Source organism: Spea bombifrons, chromosome 2 (assembly GCF_027358695.1).
Source record: "Spea bombifrons isolate aSpeBom1 chromosome 2, aSpeBom1.2.pri, whole genome shotgun sequence".
Lineage (NCBI taxonomy): Eukaryota > Metazoa > Chordata > Amphibia > Anura > Pelobatidae > Spea > Spea bombifrons.
The window spans coordinates 24,236,308-24,249,260 of NC_071088.1; the positions used below are offsets into that span (position 1 = coordinate 24,236,308).

General features: G+C 43.8%; 1 protein-coding gene across 3 annotated transcripts in view; it reads left to right on the forward strand.

Annotated features, from left to right (window-relative positions):
* Nucleotides 1–400: 400 nt before the first annotated feature.
* Nucleotides 401–12,953, forward strand: part of PAFAH1B1 (platelet activating factor acetylhydrolase 1b regulatory subunit 1) — a 33,872-nt gene continuing 21,319 nt past the window's right edge. The window contains exons 1-2 of one of the 3 annotated variants that reach the window (XM_053457167.1): nt 401–710; nt 8,354–8,549. In XM_053457167.1, the coding sequence (XP_053313142.1) occupies nt 8,518–8,549 (32 nt within the window). In that variant the 5' untranslated portion in view covers nt 401–710; nt 8,354–8,517. Of the gene's footprint in view, nt 849–2,372; nt 2,393–8,353; nt 8,550–12,953 lie in introns of those variants that run through there. The other 2 variants (XM_053457168.1, XM_053457169.1) reach the window with 2 other exon arrangements.

Sequence of the window (12,953 nt, forward strand, 5' to 3'; positions counted from 1 at the left end):
CATGTTTCGTTTTATGATGAGGTCTGGCCAGGTTTCTCTATAATATTTATGGCAGGCTCTGCCCTAACAAAGAGTAGGATTTTCTGGTGTACACACAATCTTATTCCTTAATCGTTCCTACACCCTGGATTTAAGCTTCTGCTTGTTCCTAAACACAATGACGCCATGTACGGTTATCATGGCCCGATTTAAACTAGGATGCCTAGGCAACCTGCACACAAGCTCCCAATACATCTCTTCTCATAAAACGTCGTCACGACAACGCACGCGCCGTTCATTTTTCCTGCGTCACCGCACTTTGTCGCTCTCTCCCCTGCCTCCTCCTCGTTTCAGCTCCCGCCGTCTACGCCCAAAGAGCAGCGGTGTTTGGCACGCATGCGCAGACATTCAACTCCGCCTTCCCGCCCCACACAGCAGCCGGCCGGTCGCTCCCTCCTTCCCTAGAGCGGTTGAAATGACGTCACCGCGCTCCTGAGCTCCGTTTCGTTGACAGCGCGGCGGCGACTTCCCATAGAGCCCGGCGGAAAGCACGGACAGCTGGAGAGAGCGAGTCACGGGCACCGAGCACGGGCCACCAAGAAGGGAGGAGGAGGGAGGGCTCCGTGCCACTTGCTAAAGACGAAAACAAGTAGCTCCTCCTTTCGCGCCTCGTCGCCCTTCGTGTCCATCCCTTTATTGCCATTTTTAAACGTTACGGTTGCTATTGAAGGGTACGTCTATTTTGTGTCTTTATTTCTTTCTCTGCACGCGAGACGGGAATTACCACCCTACCGCCCTTCCTAGGACCTTGTTTAGGACGAGCCGGCAGGGGCGACCATCATCCGTTTCTTGACAGCATTACGTTTTTGGTAAGGCTCTGAAGCCTCCCTGTTTCTTGTGTAATCTGCCTTGTAATAACCCTGCAGGACGGATGCGGGAGGGAAGGCCCCGTCCTGACGATGTGGCTGCAGCTGTTTGCCTCCTCCCTCCTTCATCTTCTCTTCTCTCTCAAAATGGCGGCCGGCCGTTACAGCCCAGAGACTGCAGAGAGAGAAGAGAGGGAGGAAGGATTGGGGGGGGGCATCATCGCACCCCTGGGGGAGTTGGTGGGGCTGAGGCGTGGCAGGGTTAGTGTTAAGATGATTGTTTGGGGTGTGAGAGGATTTAGTGGCCCGATATCTGCAGCACGCTCAGCTAATGCCGGAACAGCCATCCACGTACAGAGACGTGTTATGGGGAGAGGAATCAAGCGGTATCAGAGGCAATTACATGGATGCTGACTGACTGACGTTACGGGTGTCATGCCAAAGATGGGTGTGGGTGATGTGCCCCCCCTCCTTTTAACCCCTCACTCGCCCAGTGGCCTGTATTCTAAGCATGTTGTCACCTATGCCTGTATCATGGTGGGGTTATTGATCATTTCATGATTGTCGCTGGGCTTTCTAAGGCCCCTTATTTCTATTATGGAGAGGAAATAGTCCAGCTAGGGAGTGACTTGCTATCCCAGTGCGTCCCCGATGTATACTGTTAGAAAGCTATATATAGGTGCCAATGTGTTTACATCAAGGCAGCTCCATATAGCTGTACATTTTATTGGGATGGAATAATTTAATTTATAGGGATCGCGTGAAAGGTGCTTTGTCATGTTTTTATAGGCCTTGTGTCAGGTGCCATATTTTGAGACTCAAACATGGCAGAACTAAATGATATTTTAGTAACTGATGGAGTAATTTGCTCTATGGGATGAGCAGAGATGATACGTTTAAATACAAAACATGATGTTTTTCTACTTTTGTTTTTTGTGACCAAGGGCTTGTCTAACCATTAAGGCTTTTTTCTTGGGCTTTTCCCCCTAAATAACATTTTCCAAAGGCACACCCACATCCCAAGGATCTTTCTGTCTCGTTCTCAGTCATCACCTGCAATGCATGTGGTGGCTTCTGGCGAGCTGCAACATTATTCCACCCCTGCTCTGTGTTTGCTAATCTTCCTGTAAGTGCACCAGGGACCCCAAATCAGGTTTCTGCATTCCAGTAAGCTGTAAGCCATGTTCGGTTTGTTTTTGCGTCTGAGCCGATGACATGTGGGTGATGGGAGTGGGACACGGCTGAATCACTGCTAGGTGTGCTCGTGGTGCACACCCTGGGTTTTATACACTTGTTGTATTGCTTGTTCACCCAGAAGATGCTTTCATTCTGTCAGATGGATACAGAGTGATGGGATGATCCCTCTCATTGATTGGGAGTGAGGATGTCTTCGTTGCAGTGAGGTTTTTGGGCAGCGTACATGGCGCAGGTGATGTGGTTTTGGATTACCCGGTAGAGATCTGCACGGCTGCCCTTGTGTGTCGGATCGTACTGATGGATGCTGCGCACGATCGAGCAGAAAGCCCAGACCGAGGAGACTGGGTGGAGTAAGGAGGCTCTGAGATCCTTCTTCTATGTGCTATTTATTGCAGTTCTAACGCTGAGCATCGCACGCGTGTTGGACGAACACCTTCCGTTCCTTTTGTGTGTGTGTGGTGATGGCATGGTGCTTGGTAGAAGAACCACTAGTCTGTAAAACATGCTTTGTTTTTGGACCTGACTTTGCTGTTCACACTTGTTGATGTTTTGTTATAAACTAACTTTTCACTAGGTATATACAAATAAACCTGCTATAGGTTATATATTTGCTGTTTTACGTGTGTGCTGAGTCAGTTACCGTTTGAATGTTTACACCGGTGTATCACCATGCGGTTATAAGCAACTATCATTCAAACAATTGTCCTGCATTTATTGGCTTCAATATACTACTACTAATAATAATACCAGTCTGTAGCGGAGTTTCACTTCCTGAGGGTCCTGTGGACTTGCAGCGATGCCTCTGGTAAAGCATGATGTCCTCTTTGTGAGGTGTCTGAACATAGGTGCCTTTCTGGTGCCCCCTCCCTGTTACTGCACCTTTGTGTTGCTACAATGCATGCTACTGTATGATCTTATGCTTTTAGATTTGCAGCGTGCTGTTAATATTTAATGCTTCTTGTGTTTCTCTCCTTGTAGGATGTTTGGGTCTTGCTGGTTTTGTTTGATCGGGTCCGTTTATTGTGGTCGGTGTTTGTAAAACTCCCTCTTTGTCTTGCTGCAGCCACTCCTACAATGCAGTTCCTGTCTGGTGCCTTTCAAAGTTTTCTATTCCCCTTCTGTGTGCCGTCGCATTTCTCCAAGATCTCCACCAACCTCAATCTATTTTGATTATTTTGGTACTATTTCTGTATAGATTATTGTGCTATTTTTTTGTTTCTTATGAAAAGATGTCAGTCTGTAAAAATCCAGTGTGCATACACACCAGCAAACTATATTGTTTCCAAGATAAAGCTGTGTGATGTCACTTCTGTGTAATATAAATGACACGGAACATTGATATAATTTCTAGAAGTACGTACTTAAGTCTACTTTTTATGAACGTGTAAAGTCTTAATTCACCTTCGAATGCGATCGCTGTGCTAAAGTAATTTTCATTTGCTGCTCATTACTTCTGTTAGCCATCCTTCATTCTGTGGGAAGGTTGTGAGTTTGTAGTGTTAGGTATATATGTACCGGCAAAGTCCATTGACGTGATCTGTGGCATTTTCTATGTTATCGTATATAGGTCCAAACTCTAAAGATACGCCTTGTGTTCTGGGAGGGAGGATGTTTTGTATTATCTCCATTTTGCATAGTTCTGCACGATGTCTAATCTTTGTCTCGTTGCATTATGTCATTAATGTACGTTTTCTAGTTGTATGTTTATGGCTTAGTTTACTTAAGTCTTTTTACGGTTTTCAGCTAAAGTTACTTTGACGCCCGTTTCTTAGTATTATTTAATGAACGTGAATGCTGAGCTCCCTTTAAATGTTCATCACGTTGCCCTTACAAACACATGAGATTATGTGGAATACCCCATATGTATTTACTTCTTCCCTACCACCTATTTATTGGACGTGCATGAGATGCGTGTGTCTGAACACCTCATCTACCAAGTGGTATACTGACCACTCCGGTGCTGGCTCAGCAGATGTCTGGCCGTGGTGGGATGTTCTGGAGCTGGACCTTCTCAACAAGATGGTTTTTTTTTTTTATTCCAAATACATTGTTTAGCTCCTGGGGACGCTGGAATGTCCCCTTCTATCACAGCATCTATGTACTCATCCTTGTCAATTTTGTAATCAGTTGCATCATTGTCTATACAACGTGTTGATGGACCCTTCAGCACCTGGTGTGACGGGGCTTGGAAGAAATGGAGACATGTGAGCCAGGGCCAAGCTGGGTATAATAATGTATAATATTGTTTGTGTCCTTACAAGGATCCTATTGCAGTCTGGCTTGGCCCATGCTGTGCTATAAGCCGGCTCGGTTTATATCTCTCTTCCTTTTTACTAAGTTACGCGCTTTGCTTTTCTGTTGATTCACTAAACATTTAATTGTTGGCAGACGAAAGCTTCACTTTGACGATGTAACATTGTTACACGGGGACCACTGAGCCCTTGTGTGCAGCTACCTGGCGTTGGGTTCGTTCACTGAACCTGAGATGATGATGCCGCTGTGTGTATTGCTTTCTGAAATGTCTGGCTTCATTAAGGCAGAAGCGATGGACCGGGTTGGTTACAGTGATGTAGGAGGGTATTTTAGCACAGTGTCTCTAACTACCTGCTTGTGATGTAGTGTGGCCTCTGACGATACTGATTTCCATTTAGTCCCCTATCCTGTGACAAGTTAGATATTTGTTTCAATAAAGTACAAAAGATTTCCCATGTCCCATATTAAAGCTCATTAAACAGCTGGCAACCTGGGTCTGTTTCCACACTTCAGATACAGCTTTTTAGGAAAAAGAAAATCAAATTTCTGCCAAGAAGTGACTTTGTTTACTGAAGTCATGGTTTATAAGAGTGAGCGCTGTTCACGGAGGCGTTGCACTGGTGAGAAATTCCACAAATTGCTGCTTGACCGGAGTGTTTGTCGGGAATACAGTGAGAACCAATAACCGTCAACCACTTTCAACCATTTTTAATCCCCTTTGTGCATACGTAGTTTTGGGAGTCATTTATACTTATTTTTCGTAGGGTTCGAAGTCTGCAATGTATCTTCCACCGACTGATTTCGGTATTGAACGATGCGGTTAATTCAGTCGTAAAAAGATAATCAACATGCAGTTGATTATCATTAAGCTTTCTGGATAGTGTTACGCTTGGGCAAAGTTTAGTTACAATTACAAAGGTGTGGTGGGGGGGCACACTTTGTCCTCTAGTGTGTTCAATGAAAGTATAATATATATATATATATATATATATATATATATATATATATATATATATATATTATACACACACTAGTCTATGTATAATATGTTTTATGATGTATTTTTCTCCCGTGATTTGTCTAGCTATCATGTAGCTGAGTATGTGCTTGTATTTGGTAATAGCCTTTGATTCCCCCAGTAGTAGTTAGTTGTGAGGAGCACAGTATGCTCTTTCTGGGGAGGGGTGTTTGCTAGTTTTACTGGTTTAATATGAATAGAATTAAAAAAGGGAATTTAAGAGGATTTTAAGTGATTTCCTATTTTTAACTACAGCATTGCAGTAACCGGCAAACCGATGCATGCAAATTCTCTATAGTGTCAAGCATGTCAAAATAAAATAAACTTCAAACATATGTGCGTCTTTTACACGACATACAAACTATTGTGTGGGTGGCTTCTAAAGTTTGGCATGTATTTGTAACGAAGGTCAGTGATTTGTTACATGATTACAAAGTGTAAGCTTAATATATATATATATATATATATATATATATATATATATATATATATATATATATATATATATATTGGGCTACTACCAATAGTTGATTATAACATGAAAGCTGCAGCTCGTACGTATCAAGGTAGTGCCGAGCAAAATAATGGTTACAGTAATATCTGTATATCTTATGCGTGTAGTATATCTTGTTACACATGCACCTTACTGTCAGGTTGTGATAATTGTGCAGCCTACATGCAGATTCTTTCCCCCTTTCAAGTAGACAGTCACCTAATATAAAAGTATTACATTTCTTTTGGGTAATTAGGAACTGATTAGTTCTGGTAACATCATTAGTGTAGGTTAATTAAAAATAAATTTGCATCTCTTGGGCACAGGTGCAAATCATAGGCCAATAATGGACCAAGAAATGCATTAAAGAACGTTTATTTTTACAATCTGATCTGACTATCACACTGCTGTCTCTATGAAATAATTTTTTGTTTGTGTGACAACCTCTATATTAAGCTTTATTCATTTATTTTATGACTTCACCAATTTTGTAGCTTTTAAGTGAAATTCTGACTTATGCTGTATCTTTCTTCACCACGCCTTAGTTTTCCATTCAGTCTGAGGTTTGCAGGGTATTTGTTGTGTTGGCGTGTAGCTTTCCGCTATTTAAATACATTGAATTTTGGGAAATAAATCGAATCCACAGTAAAATTGGGAGATTCTGATTTGTTGACTGTGAATAACTTTTGTGTGCGCTATTTTTCTCTTTATAGTGCGTGATACGTGGCTTTGGTGGAATCCAGTTTACAGGAGGTTTTGAGTGCACTTTTCACTTGAGTTTAGTAGATTATGGTCTCTCTGTTAACTAGATAAATGCACTTAAAATAAGTTAAATCCGGGTATCAGATGAAATCCCCAGACAGGTGTGGCGTAAGTCTAGACAGTGTAGTGTTTTAAGTCGCTGTGGGAACTGTCAGTCTTGCTGAGCGGAGCTTAAGGTCAAGGCCCTGTCATGGAGCACTAGCTGCGCTGTGATTGGTCGCTGTCCTGCTCATAGGGGTTCATAAGGGCTTACCCAATAAAGGGAGAGCCTTATTATTCAGTGAGTAAGGTTCTCCAGCAGGAACCTCTGAGGTGGCCCTGTACAATGCATAATTCAGTGTGAGAGAAGAACTGATTTAACTATGTAAAAGGGCTAGCCAAGCTCCTTCCTTCAGCAGGAGCTCACAGAGTTGGACCTTTATAATTACAGATCACATTACGTATATAGCGTCAGCAGATTCCGTAGCTCTGTTACAATCCGTGGAATAATTTTAAATCACCCACACTATAACAAACTAGTACAAAATGAGAAGAGGGCCCTGCTCTTGTTGATTAGGATGATGGCTGGGAGTGTTAGGAGGAAAGTTTGTATGCTTCTCAAAAAAGATGGGTTTTCAGAGAGCTTTTGAAAGTTATGTACGATGGATAAAGTCTCTTGGGAATGGAATTCCCGAACACAGGAGTGAGAAGTAGAAGAAAGACTAGTCATGAGAGGAACGAAGAGAGTGGTAAGGAATGTATCTGAATAGGAGGGTCAAAGTGATATGGAGGTGCGGTGGTGTTTAGGACTCTGTAAGTCAGGCTCAGAAGTTTGCATTTTCTTCTGAAAGGTATGGGGAAACATTAATCTAGGATGGCTTGGAGTGGTGAAAGGCAGGAGAGGGGACACCAGTTAGTAGGGAGTTGCAATAGCCAAGATGGGATATCACAAGGGAGTTGATTATTATTTTTGTCTCTTCGGGAGATGTTCTTTAGGTGACGGTGGCCGATTTTGGTGAGAGATTAGAGGCAAGTGCGACACCAAGTCAGTGAACTTGGTCTGTCAGTTGGATAGTGGAGATGTCAGCAGTGTGACATATGTCAGGAATTGCTCAGCGCACATGGCAGGATTACCATAAGCTCAGTCTTGAAGATATTGAGCTTTAGGTAATGGGATGCCATCCATGATGCAGTTTCTGAAAGACAGTCAGGGAGGCAAGTTAGAAGAGAGGGTGAGATGAGGAGAGCAAATATACAGTAGGGTGTCATCTGCATATAGGTGGTACTGGCAGCTGCCAGGTAATTCAGAGTGGGGTTTCTTATTGAATATAGTCTTGGCAAGCAAGGGTCTAGGACAATTAATTGGCCCAGTTAGACAAGAATGTATTATTCAGTTATGTTGAGAGTTACTGTTTTAATTAAAAGACAAATCATGTATTTAACCATCAGTGGTGAAAGTAAACATTTTAAATAAAAACTAAAAAAAGCTTCTTGTTAGAATTGGCATACAAAAAACGTTAAGTCTTGTGGTCTCGCCGCTGCTAAATGTACTTACTATATTTATGTTCTCCAGTATAACTGGAGGGAACAATTTCAAGACTGAAAAAATATAAGCAAGTCCTATGAGTTGAGCCTCACACCTCTGCACACAATACACCCGGCCATTCCATGTTTCCGTTAAGAAAGGTGCTGATGCTTCTAATCTCAAGCAACATCAGTTACCGGAAAGGTTAGAATGCCTATTGTACCGCCATGTAGTAGTTAACTTTTTTTAATCTTTTTTTTTTTTTTTTTTTTTCCCTCTAGGTGGAATGAATGTTGTTGAATGACTTGGTTTTGTCTTGGAACTAATTCCTGGAGTAGCCATTTCAGTAGTCACTGAAGCCACTTGGTGGCTTACTTCCCTTCAAAGCCGGGGTTCCTTAGGACTTGTAAACACCCGAAGGTGTCCCTCTTAAAGTTTGTTCGTCATGGTGCTGTCACAGAGACAACGAGAAGAGCTGTAAGTAACCTTTCTTTTATTCTATTTGTTTGTAATTAGAGCTGAAACAACGAATCGATAAAATCGATAATAATCGATAACGGAAATCATCGATAACGATTTCCGTTATCGATTAATCGAGTGATCAATTCGTTGTTGGAGCACTCGGCTCCTTTTACTTACCTCCGCGAGCGTTCCCCGCTTCTGCTACACGTTCTGCAGTCTCCGCCTTCTAGCTACGTGACGGATGTGACGCGTTCCGGAGGTAAGTATTCTTCATGTCTATGTGCACGGATCGCACAGAGCCACTCGCACAGAGCGAATCGCTCTGTGCGAATGGAGCCACTCGCACAGAGCGGTTCGCTCTGTGCGAGTGGCTCCACTCGCACAGAGCGGTTCGCTCTGTGCGAGTGGCTCCACTCGCACAGAGCGGTTCGCTCTGTGCGAGTGGCTCCACTCGCACAGAGCGGTTCGCTCTGTGCGAGTGGCTCCACTCGCACAGAGCGGTTCGCTCTGTGCGAGTGGCTCCATTCGCACAGAGCGGTTCGCTCTGTGCGAGTGGCTCCATTCGCACAGAGCGGTTCGCTCTGTGCGAGTGGCTCCATTCGCACAGAGCGGTTCGCTCTGTGCGAGTGGCTCCATTCGCACAGAGCGGTTCGCTCTGTGCGAGTGGCTCCATTCGCACAGAGCGGTTCGCTCTGTGCGAGTGGCTCCATTCGCACAGAGCGGTTCGTGAGTGTGGGTGCAGGGCAGAGTGGGGGTGGGGGTGCAGGGCAGAGTGGGGGTGGGGGGTGCAGGGCAGGAGACTGGGTGCAGGGCAGAGTGGGGGTGGGGATGCAGGGTGTGAGTGTGGGTGCAGAGCAGAGTGGGAGACTGGGTGCAGGGCAGAGTGGGGGTGGGGATGCAGGGCAGGGTGTGAGTGTGGGTGCAGGGCAGAGTGGGTGCAGGGCAGAGTGTGAGTGTGGGGGCAGGGCAGAATGTGGGGGCAGGGCTGGGGGCAGGGCAGAGTTAGAGACTGGGTGCAGGGGCACAGTGCAAAGTGCTGGGTGCAAAGTGCCAGTGCTGGGTGCAAAGTGCTGGGTGCAAAGTGCCAGGGCTGGGTGCAAAGTGCAAAGTGCTGGTGCAAAGTGCTGAATGCTGGGTGCAAAGTGCTGGATGCAAAGTGCCAGGGCTGGGGCAAAGTGCTGGGTGCAAAGTGCTGGGTGCAAAGTGCCAGGGCTGGGTGCAAAGTGCTGGGTGCAAAGTGCTGGGTGCAAAGTGCTGGGTGCAAAGTGCAAAGTGCTGGGGCAAAGTTTCTTGAACAGTAATAGTCCACCTCTTTTCAGAATGTTTGGGGTTATTTTGTTTCATAAATATTGTGTTTGGGTTCTTGTACTTTGAAAATATTGTTTTTTATTACATCATAACAAAATAAGAATGTTAATGTAAATTTTAAGTTGTTTTTTAACATCCAGTTCATTAAATTCTTTTAAATAAACGAAAAATTTGCATATTGTTTTTTTTATCCGATTAATCGATTAATCGAAAAAATAATCGGCCGATTAATCGATTATTAAAATAATCGTTAGTTGCAGCCCTATTTGTAATACTGTTGGATTCAGCACCTATCTTGTGGCTTTTAGGATATTTCTCCTAATGTGCATTGTGTACTAATGTGTATTCCTGTGTGAAATGACAGAAAATTCCAGCTTACTACGCTTGCTCATGAAAAACAAGAGTACAGTGGATACTTTTATTGGATATAATGTGTTTGGGGCAGTAACCTGGTCAACTGGGGCTTTCTTGCCACTTCAGTCAAAGATGTTTCAAAGATTTAGATGAATGTGGTGTCTGTGGTGCATGACATAAATGACTTGGCCAAAAGTATGTGAATGCACATAGAAAGGCATGTAGCTTGCAAGCTTTCCAACAAGTCAGTGTCTGTCCTGCTTGAGCCCCAGGCAACCAAGTTCTGTTTTTGTAGGAGTGACTGCCCCTTTGCCATGAAGTGGTAGGCCACACAAGTTCACAGACAAGAAAAACTTGCCTGTCATCGACTGCTTCCAAACTGTCTTTGGAGATGTATGTGTAAGACATTATGACCCTCTTACATGGTTATCCTTTTAGGCAGTGTGTGTCAAATAAACAACAAATACAAGTATATAGAAAAACATATATTGAAATTGGATTAGGCCACTGCTACAGGTTATAAAACATAATATACACAAAACATTTGATAATACAAAAACAAAAGGGATACCTGAGCATTAAAACTATGATGTGGTTCTTTCAATTTCTCCTTCATCATTGGGAAATCTCAGCTCACAGGCTTCTCCTGGACATCATCTTGCGCAGCTTCGTTCTGAGTCTCCAGGTTTTTTGTTTGTTTGTTTTTTTTAGACTGACTATTGCAGCCCCTAACTAGTCAGTCATCCCAGAGTCCTTTGTACCTCCCAACCCCTCTTTCCAGAGATTTCCTGTATTACCCAGTTATGGAGGAGATAGACATTCCATGTGAAAATACACACATTTATGTGAAAATACTGCATCTTTTGCTTCAGCTCTCTGACCCCCTGGAGAGTATCTCGTCTCTGTTGGAGCCTCTGATTCTATACCCTTTGTAGTGCATTACTTTACAAATTACCTTGCATTGTAAAACCAAATCTTCCCAAAAGCATATGTTTATCCATTAAATTTAATATCACATTTTATAGGTGCACAAGAACTGTTAACCCAGAACTTCATAAAATAAGTTGTGTACAATACTAAGAGTTGACTCATTGGGCTATAAAGTAGCTCATACGTGTCATTTCGGCTGCCGGATTGTTAAAAATGATTCACCGCTCTTGGTTCCTAATTGCATAATGCAGGGCTCAACAAATCCCAGGTGCCAGGTCGCCATGGCGACAGAGAATTTTGTCCTGGCGCCTAGGTGTTTGTCAGCCTGTTACATTCACAAAAAATCACCACGCGGGGGCGCTGGTGCTGCTGTCTGCCCAGGAGTCTGAGCAGACCAGCACAGCCATTCCGAGCCCGCCCCCCAGCCTGAGATCACTCCCATGGAGTGATTCTGTAGGCTGAAAACGCGGTTGCAGGAAAACCAGCAATCGCGTTTTCAGCTGCCACAGGCAGCTTCAGGGAAGAGGTTGTGTGTTGATTGGGTCCCCACACAAGTGTGGGGACCTGATACAACATCCCCCTGCTGCCTGATCACTCCATGAGAGCGACAGTGCAGCGTTAACCCCTTCAACGGCATTTAGGGGTTAATTCCAGTTTTTGTACAGGGCTCTGCTGCTGGTGGTCTGCCTGGAAGCCCAACAGACCAGCAACAGCAAAAACGAGCCCCCACAAGCCCTTTGATGACTCCTGTAGGCATGGAAGCCTACAGCAGTGGTCAAAGAGACTCCCCCTGCAATGGCTGGTCTATAGACCAGCAATTGCGTCCCAGCTGCCAGAGGCAGCTTCAGGGACAGGGGAGAGGGTTCTTCGGTCTCCACATGAGTGTGGAGACCAGCCTCAACCCTCCCCTGCTGCCCGATCGCTCCATGAGAGCGACAGTGCAGCGTTAGCCCCTTCAATGCCACAATTGTGTATGACACATTCGTGGCATTGCAGGGGTTAACATTTGTCCCCACAAGCTTGTGGGGACTAAATATCAGGCAATGCTGTGCTCCAATGGAACATCAGCATTGAAAGAGTTAAATAAATAAATAAATAAATAAATAAAACAAAATAATTAAAAAAAAAAAACAGCACTGACCTGAAAGTCCAGGGTGCTTCCAGGTCAAATGCTGTGAGTTTAGTAAGTGGGCTGATGATGATCAGATCACTCCTGACCAACTGTTAGTTTTTTTAAAAAAAAAAAATCCTGGCTCCTAACTTTTTTTGCTGGCGCCTAGATTCACAACAAATTTGTTAAGCCCTGGCATAATGCCATTTTTAAAGTGTTAGATGTTGAGTACTGGTCTTGGGCTCTTTGTTGTGGTTTGGCCAGGGCATTGAACAGTAACAATACTTACAATGGTATTTTAGAATTATTTCTTTGACTGACTGTTGGGGCGAAGACCCATCCCTGATTCACTGGGAAATTGTGGAATAAACTTGGCTGACATGCACAGCTCTAACCTAAACCACACCAAATATACCGTATTTGCTCGATTTTTAAGACGACCCTGATTATAAGACAACCCCCCAAATATGAATATTAATTTAGGAAAAAAGAAAAAGCCTTGACTATAAGACGACCCTATAGGAAAAAAGTTTTACCAGTAAATGTTAATTCATGTAAACTAATTTTTTTTAATAAAAGCTATGATTGAGAAAAATATTTTGGTTTTATTTCCTTCTATTTTCCAACCTGCCCCCCCAGTTATGCACATCTGCCCCAGAAATGCCTTATACCCCCTATATGCCACTGTGCCCCATGATATGCCTTTTAACCCTATA